At 40.9% G+C, this 15709-nt stretch overlaps 1 protein-coding gene and 1 pseudogene across 1 annotated transcript; both read left to right on the forward strand.

The window, feature by feature from the left end:
* Positions 1-8751: 8751 nt before the first annotated feature.
* On the forward strand, positions 8752-9521 carry LOC108729475 (uncharacterized). The gene has a single exon (XM_018458622.1). The coding sequence runs from the start codon at positions 8970-8972 to the stop codon at positions 9519-9521; it is 552 nt and encodes a 183-aa protein (XP_018314124.1). The 5' UTR covers positions 8752-8969.
* A 4806-nt stretch (positions 9522-14327) lies between these two features.
* Positions 14328-15113, forward strand: LOC108720216 (uncharacterized; annotated as a pseudogene).
* Positions 15114-15709: the final 596 nt, after the last annotated feature.

Below are 15709 nucleotides of genomic sequence, written 5' to 3' on the forward strand. Positions count from 1 at the left end.
CCATCAGATCGCAATTAACCAACCCCAAACTCGCGGTGAGTCCCCTAAGGATTTTAAAAAATTTCCTAAGGCTCCCGCGACGCAACAATCTCCAAAACCTACAATTAGTAAAAGTGAGTCTTACAACATGCCGCCATAAGAAATGAAATCATTAATGTATTAATATATAAAAATTTGTGTAAAAAATAATTAAGTTAAATTAATTAAATTAAATAATTAAGTTCAAATAATTAAGTTAAGTTAATGATTTAATCAAAGGTTCTTGTATCAAATATAGTGGCACTGTTCAAACAAATATTTGAATTATTAAAATTTAACATATTTTTCTCTCAGTGTATAATTAGTTATCATTTACTTACGAGTTTGACGCTTCCGTTTTCCTTGCACATCAACTATATTTTCAACAGAGCTATTTGAACTCGTATTCATTACATAATCTGATATATCGCTATCCGAATATTTTCCTATTAGAGAAGAAAATACACAAAAAACAATATCATAAAATTCAAAAGTAAAAGAAGAGAAAAAGAGAGATAAAGGTATGTGTCAATAAAAATATTTTTTGATTGAGCTAATGTTATTCTAATTTACGCATTACTTAATCATTTTATTTAAATACTTAATAAAAAAAATTTTGACTGTTAATTTACATACTTAATTATATAATAAAAAAATAGAAATTCTTTGAATGAAAAACATAAATATAAAGGATATCAGAATTAACAACTTATATTGGAGACAGAGAGTCAACATAAAAATAGAAAATGACCTAACGGAGGATATCGAGATACGGCGGGTCATAAGACAGGATTGTATTCACTGTCCAACCCTTTTTAATATATAGGATAAATCTGATATATATACGCGGCGGCTGGGATTTACGCCGCAGAAATCAGGAAAAATAGGAGTGAGAGTAATATTCCTGTAACTACTCTGTTACATGCCTTTATGTTATATTAATATTGTGTTATGATTTCAGTTTTTTATCGTTAATATTAATAAAATTATTGTGAGTTGAATCGATTTGTCACTATACGAGCGTCTCATCATACATCGTAATTTACATAAAACTATTATTGTAGGACATGTAAGAGACTTAATGGTTATTTCATGACCTTTTCACATAAGTGTATAGGAACAATAAAGTATGTTGCATAGCAAAATACAAATATTCTTTGCTCTTGCATTCTTTATTTAGTTTATTGTCTTATACATGTATCCCATCTCTATGGGATATACGGCAAAAATGCAAGGGTTTCAGAAAGTTCTTTTTTTAACACGAAAAATAAATATTTTGGATCTAAAATTTTTATCATAGTAGACAGTATAAGATTTTTAGTATAGCTCATTTACCTTAAACATGATAAATAAAATTTTTCTTAGCTGCGGCATATGTGTATACCACAGATTTACCCTATATTTTAAAAAGAATTGAGTTACCCCGTAGTGAAACCATTTTCAATAAAGCACTAGATGAAGAAGCAACAGATATAAATGACAAGACAGTCAACAATATACGTCATATAGACGATACAATTCTAAAGACAAGCAACCTCAGCGACTTGCAACATCTACTAGAAAAACTTAACAATCAATGCACTGAATATTGGATTAAAAATAAATGCCCCAAAAAACCAAATATGTGGATGGTAATTACAAAATCTCCTCAGGACCAAATGAAATTAAAGATTGAAAATGTCACATTATAGAAAGGGTAAAAACCTATAAGTATCTGAGAATCTGGGTAGAACAAATAGGGGATCAATCGCTTGAAATAAAGGCTAGAATAGATGACAGATCGTCATTTGTATCACTAAAAATCGTGCAATTGAAATATCAATATTCCTTAGAATGCGAATGTTCCGGTGTTATGTTTTCCATGCTGTATGAAGTGGAGGCTTAGACTCTCAAGAAAAATCAATTAAATAAAATACAAACCTTTGAAATGTTATCGCAGAATGTGGCGTATATTATGGACTGAAAAGATCACTAATAAAATAAAGAAGTCCTCGTAAGAACGAACAAGGAATGTGAAAATCTGAATACACGATAAAAAGGAAAAAAGGAAAATATTTGGGTCACGTTATCAGAGAGTCAAGGTGCACTTTGTAATTTATACAAACCTGTCAATGAGCTATATAAAATAGAAACGGGCAATTGCAAAAATTAGGTAGTCATCTGCCACTGAATCCGCTGTTTTGCATTTTGCAACTCTGACTTCAGATTCGTAATCAAACCATAAAAATTTAGAGACCCGCATTTATAAAAATATTTAAAAGCCAAGAACATATTGTAGAATGTTGCAGCTAAGCTCATTTAACAAGTGATTTAAATTATCGAGTCTCCATATGTAATCCAATTCTTGGAATTCTGACTTCATTTTCGAAAAGAGCGACCTTTGAAACCTCTGTATAACATATTTCGCGTAATAAAACTTATTTCAGGGGATGGAAATCGTGTTTACTAAAGGGGAGGTTCTCATCTAGAGGTCCAAAAACACGGTGATTTTCTTGATTTTTTTTCCATAGAAGAAAGTAAATGAACAACTTGAGTTTTTTGACAATTATTTATTGATTCTTAAAGTGTAGAAAAATATTTTTTTGGTGCATAAAAGTGTCATGGGAAGTATTAATACGCCATCGAACGTCACGTTGAAAAAAAAGGTACTCAAACGGTCTCCATCGCACAGCACGTTCATGCCATCTAAAATGAAAAAACCAAAAAATTTTATAAATTATATGATATTTATTGGAGCTTGAACCTATAATATCAATAAAAAGTCGAAAATTACAAAAATGGCGGACATGTGAATTTTTAGTACAGTTTTTTCACATTTTTCGCTCTTTAAAAGTGCTCTAAAAATAAAAAAAACGACAAATATCATTTGAATTTAGGTTTAGGATCCAATAAATTTTATCTACTTTAAAATAAAAAAATCCAAGTCAATCGAGTAGTTCTTGAGATATCGTGGAGACCAGTTTGAAAAACATGATTTTTCAGAAAACGCGTTTTAAGATTTGATTAACGATTTTTTCGAGTTATTAGCAAAATAATGTACCTTATAGCTAATCAGCAATTCCAGGGCCATATCAATCCTTCGTCGACTTCATACTGCTCCATTTCAGCGATTTGGGCGGCTTTCTTCGATAATGTAGCTGCTTCTGCAAACTGTTTTCAGTTGCAGTGATACGCATAGCATCTGTGATCTGAGCAAAGTTGTTCGCTTCAAGTCCAATGGTGATTCCCAATAAATCCATAATTTTTAAGAGAGTAATATAACCTTCATTAAATAAACTGCCGGCTATATAAGTGGCAATTTCAACGGATTTTGCAGCGCAATGCAGATGTTTCGGGGCAAGCTTCCATACACAAGCGTTGACGGACTCGTTCGAATTCTGAGTATTACCTCCGGTATACTGTTTTAATAAATCATCTGAGGACAAAGCTTCGAAAACGGGTTTTATTGCATCTTGAACTTTTTCTATGAAAGGAGGCTTGTGATTAAATGACCTAAGAGTACTGTGAGTTTCAGCCACGCGCCACTTGCACCGACTGTCTTTACCCGCCGGACAGTACATGTGCTGCGATTTCATTTGTTGAAATATTATGGTAAAAAACAGCCCATATGGCATTTTTTATATCTTCTGCTGAATCTGGATTTCTCCTAATAGCCAAACCGTAATATATTGTCAAATCAGAAATTACCTTGTCAGTTAATTTTCCAGCGCCTTTACCACCAAGGCCCTTTGTATTTTTCTTTACAGCTCGAAGTCGGGACCCCCCATTCTCTTCTGCACGTAGCCCACACATTCTTTTTTTTTCACAAGATCATTTCAAAAAGATTGATGTGAGATACTCATTACGAGCGCAAACTCAATTTTCTCAATTTTCGTGAAAAAAGATGGGTTCCTTTCTTATGCCATCGTTATCGGCCAAACCGCTTTGGGAACATATTCTACACATCATAAGCTATCGAAAAATGCAAAAAAATCGATTTTTTGGTCGAGTTTCATGAGAACCTCCCCTAAAGTGGTCTAGTTGGAGCTTCTTACCCATTAATAATTATTAAAATTAACTGTAGCTGCATTTATTGACAATAAATTTCACATATCCACTACTACACATGAAGAATATATAGTAGCGCTGCGAGAAGTTCTCTGGTTTGTCATAAGATAAGGTCGTACTTGTATTAGGAGGTTCGGAAAGTTTCCACCTCTTTTTGCTTAAAAAACGCATTTATTTCGATAATAAAATGAACACCTTAATAAATGTGTTTTTTTAGCAAAAAGATCATAGCTTCTGAGGGCAAATAATTTGATTAAAGTATTCATTCATTTTGTTATTGAAATAAATGCATTTTTTGAGCAAAAAACGGCGGAAACTTTCTAAACCTAATATATTAACTGTTTTAGAGCTATCAATAAAGGCGCCCTTTCTCATGTCGCAACTGTACACTGAGGAGCAAAAATGAGCTTGTACTTCGGTGTAAGTTGGTGTAAACGAGCGTATCATCCCACCTATCACAACCCACAGATGAAGCGCTCGTCTACACCTACTTACACCGAAGTACAAGCTGATTTTTTGCTCCTCAGTGTACCTCCTCTGTTTTACATGTGGTCAAGCTGAGGAAAGGAGCGTTAATCATATTTCGATTGTCGATGTTTATAAACTCACTATAATATACACTGCATATACACAATGAGTAGACAAGTTATAAAGAGAGTACATATTGTTTTGTAAATTGTAAATATACATCATCTACGTTACTTATACTTGCAGGTTGCAATTTCAACATCTCTTTCGATTTTTGTGGAACAATATCTTTATTTACACAATCATCTGTTTTTAACTTCCGGGTTTCCTGTAAAATGAAAATATATTAAAGTTGGGCCATAAGAAAGAACCGAAATTCGCCTTTTATACATTGAATCGTGTTGGAAGAAGTCTCTCGAAACTGAACTTTTTTCCAAGATTTGTATATTAAATTCATGCATCTATGCCATCTTACATTTACAGTTATGTCCAATGAAACCAATACAATTCTATAGCATCGTATGAATCCAAAATTCCCAAGCCTACTTATAAATATCTCCTAAAAAAATTTAAAAATAATATATTTTACGAAACCATATACCTAATAATACGAAAACAATAATATTAAGGTTTTTTTATGACTTCAAAAATTAATTTAAGAAAGAAATAAAAAGGATAAAAATAGTACTGCTGTTTTATGCATTATCACCAGTTACATTCTATCCGCTAATACTTTATTTCATTATACATCTTGACAATTTACAATTTATTTTTATAATAATGTGAACTCATATGTATGGCTTTTATCTTTTCTAATCAAGGATCACTACCTTTCTTCTGAATATTTACTTATAATACGGTACTACTGTTTCTGTTTGTGGTTTTTACAATATTTTTATTATCATTATTTTTCTTATTTTATTGACAAAAATCCTGTAACGCATTAAACACGTTAGTAGTATAGTAATGGGGATTCTAACTCAGGTCCTCCGAGGGGGGAGCGGGGCGCGGAGGGGTATTCGTAGGCGCGGGAAGGGAAGGGAGAGGATAGCGCGGGGAAGGCCGAGCATGGTGACGCGATCAGTGGTATCACTGTTATGTAAACAATGATACCATTGATACGCGTCGCCGCCACCGCTGCCGCCGCCGACGCCCTCCCCAAAACGGGCCGCCGCCCTCCCCAAAATGCGTTGTCCCCAAAATGCGTTTAAATAGCTCGACGAGGGGTGTCGTGAAATCTCAGTATTCGTGCAACGCTTTTTCCGTCATGTCGCTGACGCTTACGCTGAGCGGGAAGAGCAGCGTTCTCGCGGCAAACTATTTTCCCGCCGTAGATTTGAGCGATGGTGATTACGAGCTCGGTCTAATGATTTTTGAGATTTATCACACGATACCGAACGTGAACGAATCGAACAATAAATTTTATTTCGGCAAAGACGACGCGGAAATTATAATTCCCGAGGGTTCGTACGAAGTGCGAGACATAAATGAATTTTTGAAACGTGCGATTTTACGGAAACGTTCGCGTCGCGACTTGATACCGTTGACGTAGTGCGTGGTGATGCGACGCACAGCGACAACAACAACAACAATGACGGTGATAACGAGGGTGGAGAATACCCGATAACACTCCGCGCAAACTACAACACGATGAGATGTGAGATTAGATGTACCTACAGAATAAACTTTGGCAAACCTAACAGCATTGGATCGCTGTTGGGATTCTCGTCGAAACGTATACAGCGAAGATGGCATGAATCGGACGTGTCGATCAACATAATGAACGTAAACGTTATCCGCGCAGAGTGTAACGTGACCGCAGGCGCGTACAGCAACGGTAAAAGTGTGCACACGATACACGAATTTTCACCGAACGTGTCACCGGGATATAAGATATCGGAAAGGCCGGCGCAGATCATTTACCTGCCGATCATCGCACGGAGCATTACGGATCTAACGATACGCATCGTCGACCAGAACGGACGATTGCTTGATTTTCGAGGAGAAGAGATCCCCGTCAGATTGCACGTGCGACGGCATAACGCGAGCGTGACATGCTCGTGCTGAACGGAACAGATCGCACGCAGAGAGATAACGCATTCTTTACAAGACCGGTGACGTCACAGCTCGATAACACTCGCTCATCCAACTGCATCAGGAAGAAGAAGAAGCTCAACGCGTCGAACGTTAAATTTTTAAAGTCTTTGGGATTCACGGTGCGCAACTTTTGAGATGACTGATATCCTAAACGTCAAGGACGAGCCGATCTTCGACGATCGCATCGTCAAGATCGAGACTCACACGTACAACCCGTTCGCCAACACGACGTTCGGGTACAGCGATGAGATAAGAATACCCATACAACAACAGGATCTGTACACACTGCCGTACGGAAGCTTTCTATACGTCGAGAGAAAACTGACGAAGAACAGAGTGGTCGAGGGTGCTAACGTGGTATTGGGGAAAAATTGCGTCGCGTTCCTCTTCGATGAGATTTGTTACGAACTCAACGGTGTGGAGATTGATCGTAACAGAAACGTGGGCATAACTAGCACGCTTAAAAACTATGTAATGGTGTCGTCTGACAAAAACGTGATTCTGCGGAATGCCGGCTGGGATGCGCAGACTACTGCGGCCGGATACTTTAATTTCTGCGTACCGCTCTACGTACTGTTGGGATTCTGCGAGGATTACAGACGCGTGGTGATCAATGATCGTCATGAGTTGATTTTAATACGAGCGCGCAACAACAATTGTCTGATAGGAGATTCGACGACAGAGCCGACGCTCGAACTATTCAAAATACAGTGGCGATTGCCGTACGTGTTTTTGAGCGAGATAAATAAGCTGTCGATGCTGCGCGCTTTGGAGAGTGGACGATATCTGAGCATGGCTTTTCGCTCGTGAGATTTGTACGAGTTTCCGCTCTTGCAGAGCACAACCAAGCAAGTGGACCATCAAGACGGCTACTCATCTTTGAGAAGCCGCGCTACGTCATCTTCGCTCTGCAAACTGGCTGAAAAAATGTCATGATCGAGGACATAAGTCGATTCAACGATTGCAAATTAACCAATGCGAAACTCGGAATGTTATCCGTACGATGATTTGAATCTGGATTTTAATAAGAACAGATGTGCGATTCTGTACAACTTGTACGCGCGTTTCTGCAAGGACTACTACGGATATGAGTATCTCGAGTCGAGTCTCACCTTTACGACTTTTCTACGTGATGGTCCGTTCATGATCATCGATTGCTCTCGACAGAACGAATCGGTCAAGGGTAGCACCGTGGACGTGCGATTAGACTTTGAATGTAAGGAGAACGTGCCTGCCAATACTACCGCGTACTGCCTTATTATACACGATCGTGTTGTTCAGTATAATCCGTTGACCAACGTTGTGCGCAAAATCACTTAAGTGCATCCTCCGACGCGATATAAAAATTTGCGATACGTCGCAATTTTTAACCTAACCTAACCACAGTCTTCTTCTCGATAACATGCCCATACCAACGTTGGATCTACAAAGATTCATCGTTAACAAGAAATTTATTGTGAAGGAAGTGGTGGTGCTAAAACAGGGGACCGTTCTCACGCATTACATTTTGATGAATCCCGTACTATGGAAATTTTTGACAAGATCCGACAGGTCTTGCGCTTCCTGGTTGATTGCATATCACCATGGATTGCGATGGGAGAACGGGATGGTCCCGTACAGCGAAGCGAAACACCTGATTACGACGGTGGTATTTGAAGATGATGCAGTCGTCAAGGGACGCGAGAAACGAACGTGGCTGTGAAACTTGCTTCTGGCCGATGAGCGAGAACGCATGTACATTGAGACCTTGGATGCAATTTACGAAGACATGGAATCTTTAACTAATCTAGATGTTACTAATAATACTATGCGATGTGGAAAACATGCAAAGAACTGCGCTTTACAAAATGTATTGAAAATATATAACTGGTAGTTGCAAAAGAATTTTTTAAATAAAAATACGTAAACGTACTTATTACGTATTTCTTTTTCCCTTCCCTGTAATACATGTATGTATGTATGTATGTATGTATGTACGTATGTATGTACGTATGTATGTACGTATGTATGTACGTATGTATGTACGTATAAACATAGATAAACTCGCGAACAAAGAAAATACGTAGAATATAAAACGTGTTATAACAAGTTTGCAATTCTTGGAAATAGGGGTGGGGATATTCCCTCTTAGATTTCAAAAATATCACCATATACGTCGCAATTTACGCGGGTGCGATCAGTCTTGTGATATCCGCTTGTACGAACGGTTCAGAAATGTACTTCGCCAAAGAGAGCAGTGCATCGTTCGAAACGAAGAAGGACTGTAACGCGTAAGTTTCGACGTTCTATATACAAAAAAAATTAAAAAAACATTTTTTAACATTACGTACGTACACAGCATGGAACGTCGCGCGGTGCGCTTGCTGAGCAGGCGTTACAACCTGACGGCTACGGGCCACAAATTTTTGGAAATTGGCATCAACGTTGGTCCACCGAGTTACGTGGAGATCGTCCTGGGAGGTCATCGCGGACACGAACTGTCGCTGTCTCTCGAAACGTGGAAGGGTCTCTACGAGCATCGATGGAATATTTACAAGCTGCTTCGAAACGAGTACAAAGATAATTTCATAAGCGTTGGACCGCTAACGGTCAAAGTGTGCACGCTGAACAACGTTATGCTCGTACATCTCGATTCTTCATCCGTATACATGATGACCGAAACGACGCTACGCCGTATGTTCGAGTTTGATGGGTGTATCAACGTAAGGTTTGAACGATTAGCCAGACTCATCGACACGGTTGACGCCAAGTATACACGATTCTCCATTATCGCGCCCGAGAACGTTATACGCGACAGCGGCATCTTCAACACGCATCAGCTCGTCGATTGCGAGCTCTTAGCTTTAGCTATTAATACGTACGAAGGAAACGATGTAAAAAAGTGTGAATAAAATATTTGTCATTCGCACCACCGTGTACGGTCTTTACTTCCCATCCTATGCGCACTCCGTTTAGATAAACAGCAGCCGGTGCTTCTCTCGCTGTGCCGCGACATATAGATGAAATATCGACGCTTCTTTACCATATTAAATAATACATGTATAAATTAAATACAATAAATAAATAATTAGTCACTAACAGAATAATAATTAAATGAAATTAATGGTTTTTTTGTTGAATATATGAGAAAAATATCGACGCTTCTTTGTCATATTAAATAATACATGTAGAACGCTTCTTTGTCATATTAAATAATACCGCGACGCATTTTGGGGACAACGCATTTTGGGGAAGGCGGCGGCGGCGGCGGCAGTGGCGGCGCGTATCAATGGTATCGCTATTTACATAAACAGCGATACCACTGATCACATCACTATGCTTCTCCGCGCTATCCCCTCCCTTCCCTTCCCGCGCCTACGAATACCCCCCGCGCCCCGCTCATCCCTCGGAGGACTCGAGTTAGAATCCCCATTACTATACTATTCACGTTTATGAAACAAATTCAAAAGTAAGTTAATCACCTTATTTATATTTATAATAGTTTTTGCTTAGTGATTTTTTGTTGAATTATTTGTATGTAGTTACTTACAGATATGTTCCAGATACCCCATTTACATGTATATAAGCATTCATTATTTTATAAATTCGTAAATATTAACAAAACATTTACTAATATGTGTAATTTTTAGAATTGTTCGCACATTAATTAATTAATCTTAATATAAAATATTTTGAAATTATTGCAATGGAAACAGACTGATTTAAATAGAATAAATAAGTATAATAATTCATACGCAATATTTTGAGTGACCTTTAAATACTACCCAGTGAACATTTAGTAATAATAATATAACATCGATGTTATAATTTCACCCTCAACAATATAAATGTAATATAACACGTGCGTTACATAACAGTTATTTCGCTGATACAATTTATGATTTAGAGGTATGCGAATCAAACATTTGCGAGAATCGAATCAAATAAAAAATTTTTACTTCGAATCGAATCGAATCTTTTTGATTCGAAAACAAATCGAATTGGAATCTAATTTTCTCAGATATACATTAAAATATCCATTGGGCGCGTTTCCGGGTGACGGATAGGAGGACGTCCAAAGAGGTGCCCGGTCTCCCGGGTGCGAAACTCCACGTGTGACTGGAGGTCCCTCCGGGTAGTAGCAGTTATAAATGGACCCCCCAGGTGTAAAACCCTGCGTGGGGCCGGGAAGGCCGTCGCCATGGACCAGCCCCCAAGACAAGCTGTGAGCTATCGAGGTGAGGGCTGCGTAGTACTGGGGGAGCAATGCAGTGGTCGATGCCTCTGGGTCACCGGGCGAAATCCCAGAGTATTTAGCCTTACTCACGCATGCGGGGCTCTGCGTGGGCGGACCTTGTCGTTCCCTACTCGTAGGACTTGTATGGAGAATATTAATATCATTCAAGAAGTGATAATCGAGGGCCCCAAAGGGCACTCGGCGGAGGCGGCAGCAATCGCGCCGCAAGTACGGGCTTGCGAGGGCTCGGAAAGCGAGGTGGTAGCTGCGGAAATGGAGATGGCTCCCGTTTCGAAACGGGCCCCCTCGGGCTCGGAAAGAAATGGGAGCAAGGCGGGTGACGCAGGGGCTCCTCACAAGAGGAACTGCAGCGGAGCCTAGAAGAGAAGGGCGAAGAGGGACAGGGAGAAGGCTTTCGAAGGGCAGACTCCGTGTCCCTCGATGGCCCTTACTAAACCGGTGGAGGGGGATACAGGGCTCACCGGTAAAAAGCGCCGCGCGGGCTCTGACCAAACCCCCCCATCGATTAAGAGGACGATGAAGAGGCCTAGGGCTCAGGCAACTGGGACCTTTGCGACCATGGCTGACCCGTTGGCAAGGGCGGTTCTAGAGGAGTATCCTGAGAAGGGGATCATTCCGGAGCTGACCTTGTTTCGGGGGGCGATCCTGGCGGAGATGGAGGGGATCCAAGAGGGTCTCCTGCCCAGATTCGTGGGACCGGTTATCCTCAAGAACGGGGCAATCATAATTAGAAGTAAGGACGCAGCGTCCCTTAGCCGGCTGGAAGGCTGGGTGGGGGGCAACGTGCCTTGGGAGGGCGCCAGGCTCAGGGTGGTGGGCTTGGACGAGCTTCAGAGGCGGCACAGGGCGGTGGTCTGAGTTCCGGGACCTCCGAGAACCGCGGCTGCTGTCCTGGCGCTGCTGGAGAGGCAGAATCCGGGCATCGGCGCACTGAACTGGCGCGTCTTTGCTGAAAACGTAGATGCTTTCCTTGAGGAGAGGAACTACGTTTTCGGCATCTTGAAGTCCAGCGCTCGTAAGTTAAGGGAGCGGGACTGCAAGCTATGCTATGGGATCGAGCAAGTCACCGTAAAGGTGGCTCGATCTCAGTAGATATACTAGGCGGGTTCTAACCCGCGGGGCGCGGGGGGTACTCGGTGGCGAGGGGAAACGGAGCGCGGGGATTCTTCGGAGGTGGGGGTATGACGTCACTGGGCGAGCGGGAACGGGGCGCGGGGAAGGTCCCAGGGTCGCCGGTACCGCTGTTTACCTAGGACCCAAATCATCACTGTTTATAAAAAATAGGACCCTGATTAATAGGTCATAAATGTATCGTTTTACAATGCATTCGGTATTTTTCACCACTGCCACCCTGTACCCACCCAAACAAAATGCGTTAGAGTATTATGCGGTAACGAAGACAAAGAAGACCAAGAAGCGCTGATATTTTTTTTAGGTGGATATAGACGATATGTTGCGACGCGTTTAAGAGAAGTGCTGACGTTTCGACTGCTCAATAAAACATAACTCTCCTACAGTAAATGATAGTGATACTCTAGTGTAACAAAGAAGTATGAAATCACACAGCATTCTCAGTTCTTTCTTTCAAGTCCAAGGATGTTTTTTCTTGCCGATAACATAAAGCTGGTAAAACAAATATGAAGATTTTTTTCATTTTTCAAGATTAACAGTCATAAACTATACCCAACCTAAGCAAATACTGTCTAGATGTGGAATCGCATGTTCAACTAATAGAAGAGAAAACCGGCGATTGAACAAAGGAAATATAAAAACTCACGTAAGAATGATGTGAATCACAACTAGATGGTTTGGAAGGGACGATAAGTTCATCCCCTCTCTCGAAATCAAAATCCTCAGAGACGGCATATCACCAATGAATTTTTAGGAATTTAAAATTTACAGTGGGTGGAGCAAATTTAGAGATAGGTCTCCAATAACAATCTGAGAAACAAAAATTTTCCACCAAAAGCGGAAAATCCTGCCAATCTGAATCTTCAATTTTTCTACTTAACACACCCCATTAAGGAATTCCAACATAAACCGCTCAATCCTTCGCAATTATTTTTCAAAGTGACAATAACGGAAACGATAGTATGGCTGACCATCGTGCGAACGTCGAGGACATAGTGTTCAATAATATCAGAAACGCGGAACAGCTTGAGGGTATCATAGACGAGGCAGATGAAGAATATGAAAATAACCCTGCCGTCTTCGATGTGCTGTACGTTCTCCGTAATCCGCAGAGGAGAGACGAAGTTACGCGAATATCACCGGTGCAGTTCCTACGCGATCGAGAATTAGGTATACGCGGAGGGAAATTGGGGGTCGTTATCACAGAACCCATTTATGATTGGTCTTTACTAGCGCGACAGAAAGTGTACACACGGTTTCAAGATGAATATTACAAGGATGATGCTGACTATGAAAAGAGACCTTGGTGGACTAGAAATTTTCACAATTTCAATGTAATAAAGGACGATCATTATTGGGTAGAGAAAATCGTGAAAAAGAGCGAGCGTGTCTGCATGTGCATTAAGATTCCTGCGGGTAGTAAGAAGTGCGTCAAACTGCTGATAATTGACAATATATGGACAGAGTATTGCGACTGCGATAAGATTCCGTTTCTTGACATATGCGATGATCGATGCTATAAGTGTGAAAAGTGCATCTTCGCCCTTGAATATAATACCAAGTTGATAGAAGATTATTTCAATCTATGTATAAACCGGCATTGCAACGCGTGTGAACAAGTCACGTGCAAGTGCTCCGTGGAAGAGTGTGACGTGATCTAAGACTGAAAAAAGACATGGAAAACCACGAGCGAGTGGAACGTGAACTGTTGGAGCAGTACGGCCAAGTCGCTAATCTGGCGGAGTGTCTCGCGTGGTTGCAAAGGTGCGACGAGCGCATAGAGCGGCTCGAAGAACTTTGTCGTGCCAAGCGTCCGCGTCTCGCCGTTGGGCACAGACAATACATGGTGGCGAGGATTGCGCGACTCGCGGGTGCAAAGACACAATTGGAGCGACGGTTCGTGCACGTTGGTGGCGAGTACGCGAGCGGCAACGACAGATCTCTCGTCTGGCGAGAGATCGACACCGCGTTTGAAAGTCGTATATTGACCGGTGCGGTGATCAACGCGGATTACATCGAGCCGCGACGGTTTTTAGAAGACGCTGGCGATGTAATGCTCGAGCAAGTTCGAGACGCTGTAGAAAGACACGGTAGTGTGAAGGTGAACACTGCGTTCAACGGTGAGTTCGTGGCGAATGATAAACGTGCTAATAAAGGTATAAACATTACGAACATCGAAATATACCGATACACTGATTTGCGCGAGTGGTACAAGCGACACGTCATCGAGCCCACGTTGTCATCGCTCGAAGAGTTCCAGGAACGCGACAGCGGGTGGGCGCTATCACATATACTGAATTTGTCTGTTAACGTGAATAAATTAAATCCCATGCGCGCGGGATATCATGTCGAAGTGCCGCGGGAAATAGCAACGAAATGAGCGGTGATCAATGTGCGTACGACGGACAATGCATGCTTCGCGTGGTCAGTGGTCGCCGCTCTGTACTCGACTGCAAAGTATATGGAACGAGCGTCATCGTATCCGCATTATACAACAGTGTTAAATCGCACGGGTATCGAGTTTCCGATGACGTTAAAGGACATTCAAAAATTCGAACGATTGAACGCGGTATCGATCAACGTGTACGGCATCGAAAATAAACAGATCCTTCCTCTACGGCTCACCAGCGACAAAAAGGAGAAACACGTCAACGTGCTGTATCTACAAGATCCACGCGACGACAGTCTCGGTCACTTTGCGTGGATAAAAAATCTGTCGCGTCTCGTGAGCTCGCAACTCAACAGAAAAAAGAACAAGAAATTTTTCTGCGACCGGTAAGTATACATGAAAAAAATTATAATTTTCTTAAAATAACAATAACAACATTAGTAATAATTTCTACGGTTTTTCTCTTTCAGATGTCTGCACTATTTCAGTTCGGACGAAAAGTTGCAGTTGCACACAGTAGACTGCCAAAAAATAAATGACTGCGCAATCCGACTGCTGAGCAAGGATGACAGATGGCTCGAATTCGGCAACCACTGTTACAAGGAGCGCACCCCGTTCATCGTCTACGCCGATCTAGAGTGCGTTCTACGGAAGATGAAACCCGACATGGAAAACGCGTCGTATACCTACCAACAGCATGAGGTGTGTAGTATAGGCTACGTGTAGACGTACTACGTACGTTGCTCGTACGACGACGCGTTATCGTCGTATCGGTTACGTCGCGATAACAATTGTATTGCATGGTTCGCGCGTCAACTCCAAGACTTGGCGTATCGCGTGAAAGATATTGTATCCGCGTAATCATGGAAACGTTGTCTAAACAGCAATGGGAGGCGTACCGTAACGCATTGCAACGTATGTGAAAAATCATTCGCGCCGAACGACACGCGGGTCCGCGATCATTGCCATTTAACCGCACTGCAAAAATAGGTTAGGAAAAATATGTGCTTTAAGCATTTGGTAACATGTTGTTCTGACGCACTTGCTGGAAAGCATGTCAAAAGAATTTGTTTTTGTTACTAGAAGTGTGTTTTAACGACACATCTTTCTGTTGCGACATATGTAACATGGGTTGAAACGTGTTACTTTCCTCTAATAATCTTGTAACACACATAGGGTGTGTTACTTCGACATAGAAAAGTATTCAGTTCATGCTGAGAACACACTTGAATAATACCGGATAACACGGCAACTGACATAACACACTTTATATCTTTAGTAACACACATGTAATGTTGTAAAATGCGTGACTTATAAATAAA

Source organism: Mycetomoellerius zeteki, unplaced genomic scaffold, assembly GCF_001594055.1.
Source record: "Mycetomoellerius zeteki isolate Tzet28-1 unplaced genomic scaffold, Tzet1.0 scaffold1165, whole genome shotgun sequence".
NCBI lineage: Eukaryota > Metazoa > Arthropoda > Insecta > Hymenoptera > Formicidae > Mycetomoellerius > Mycetomoellerius zeteki.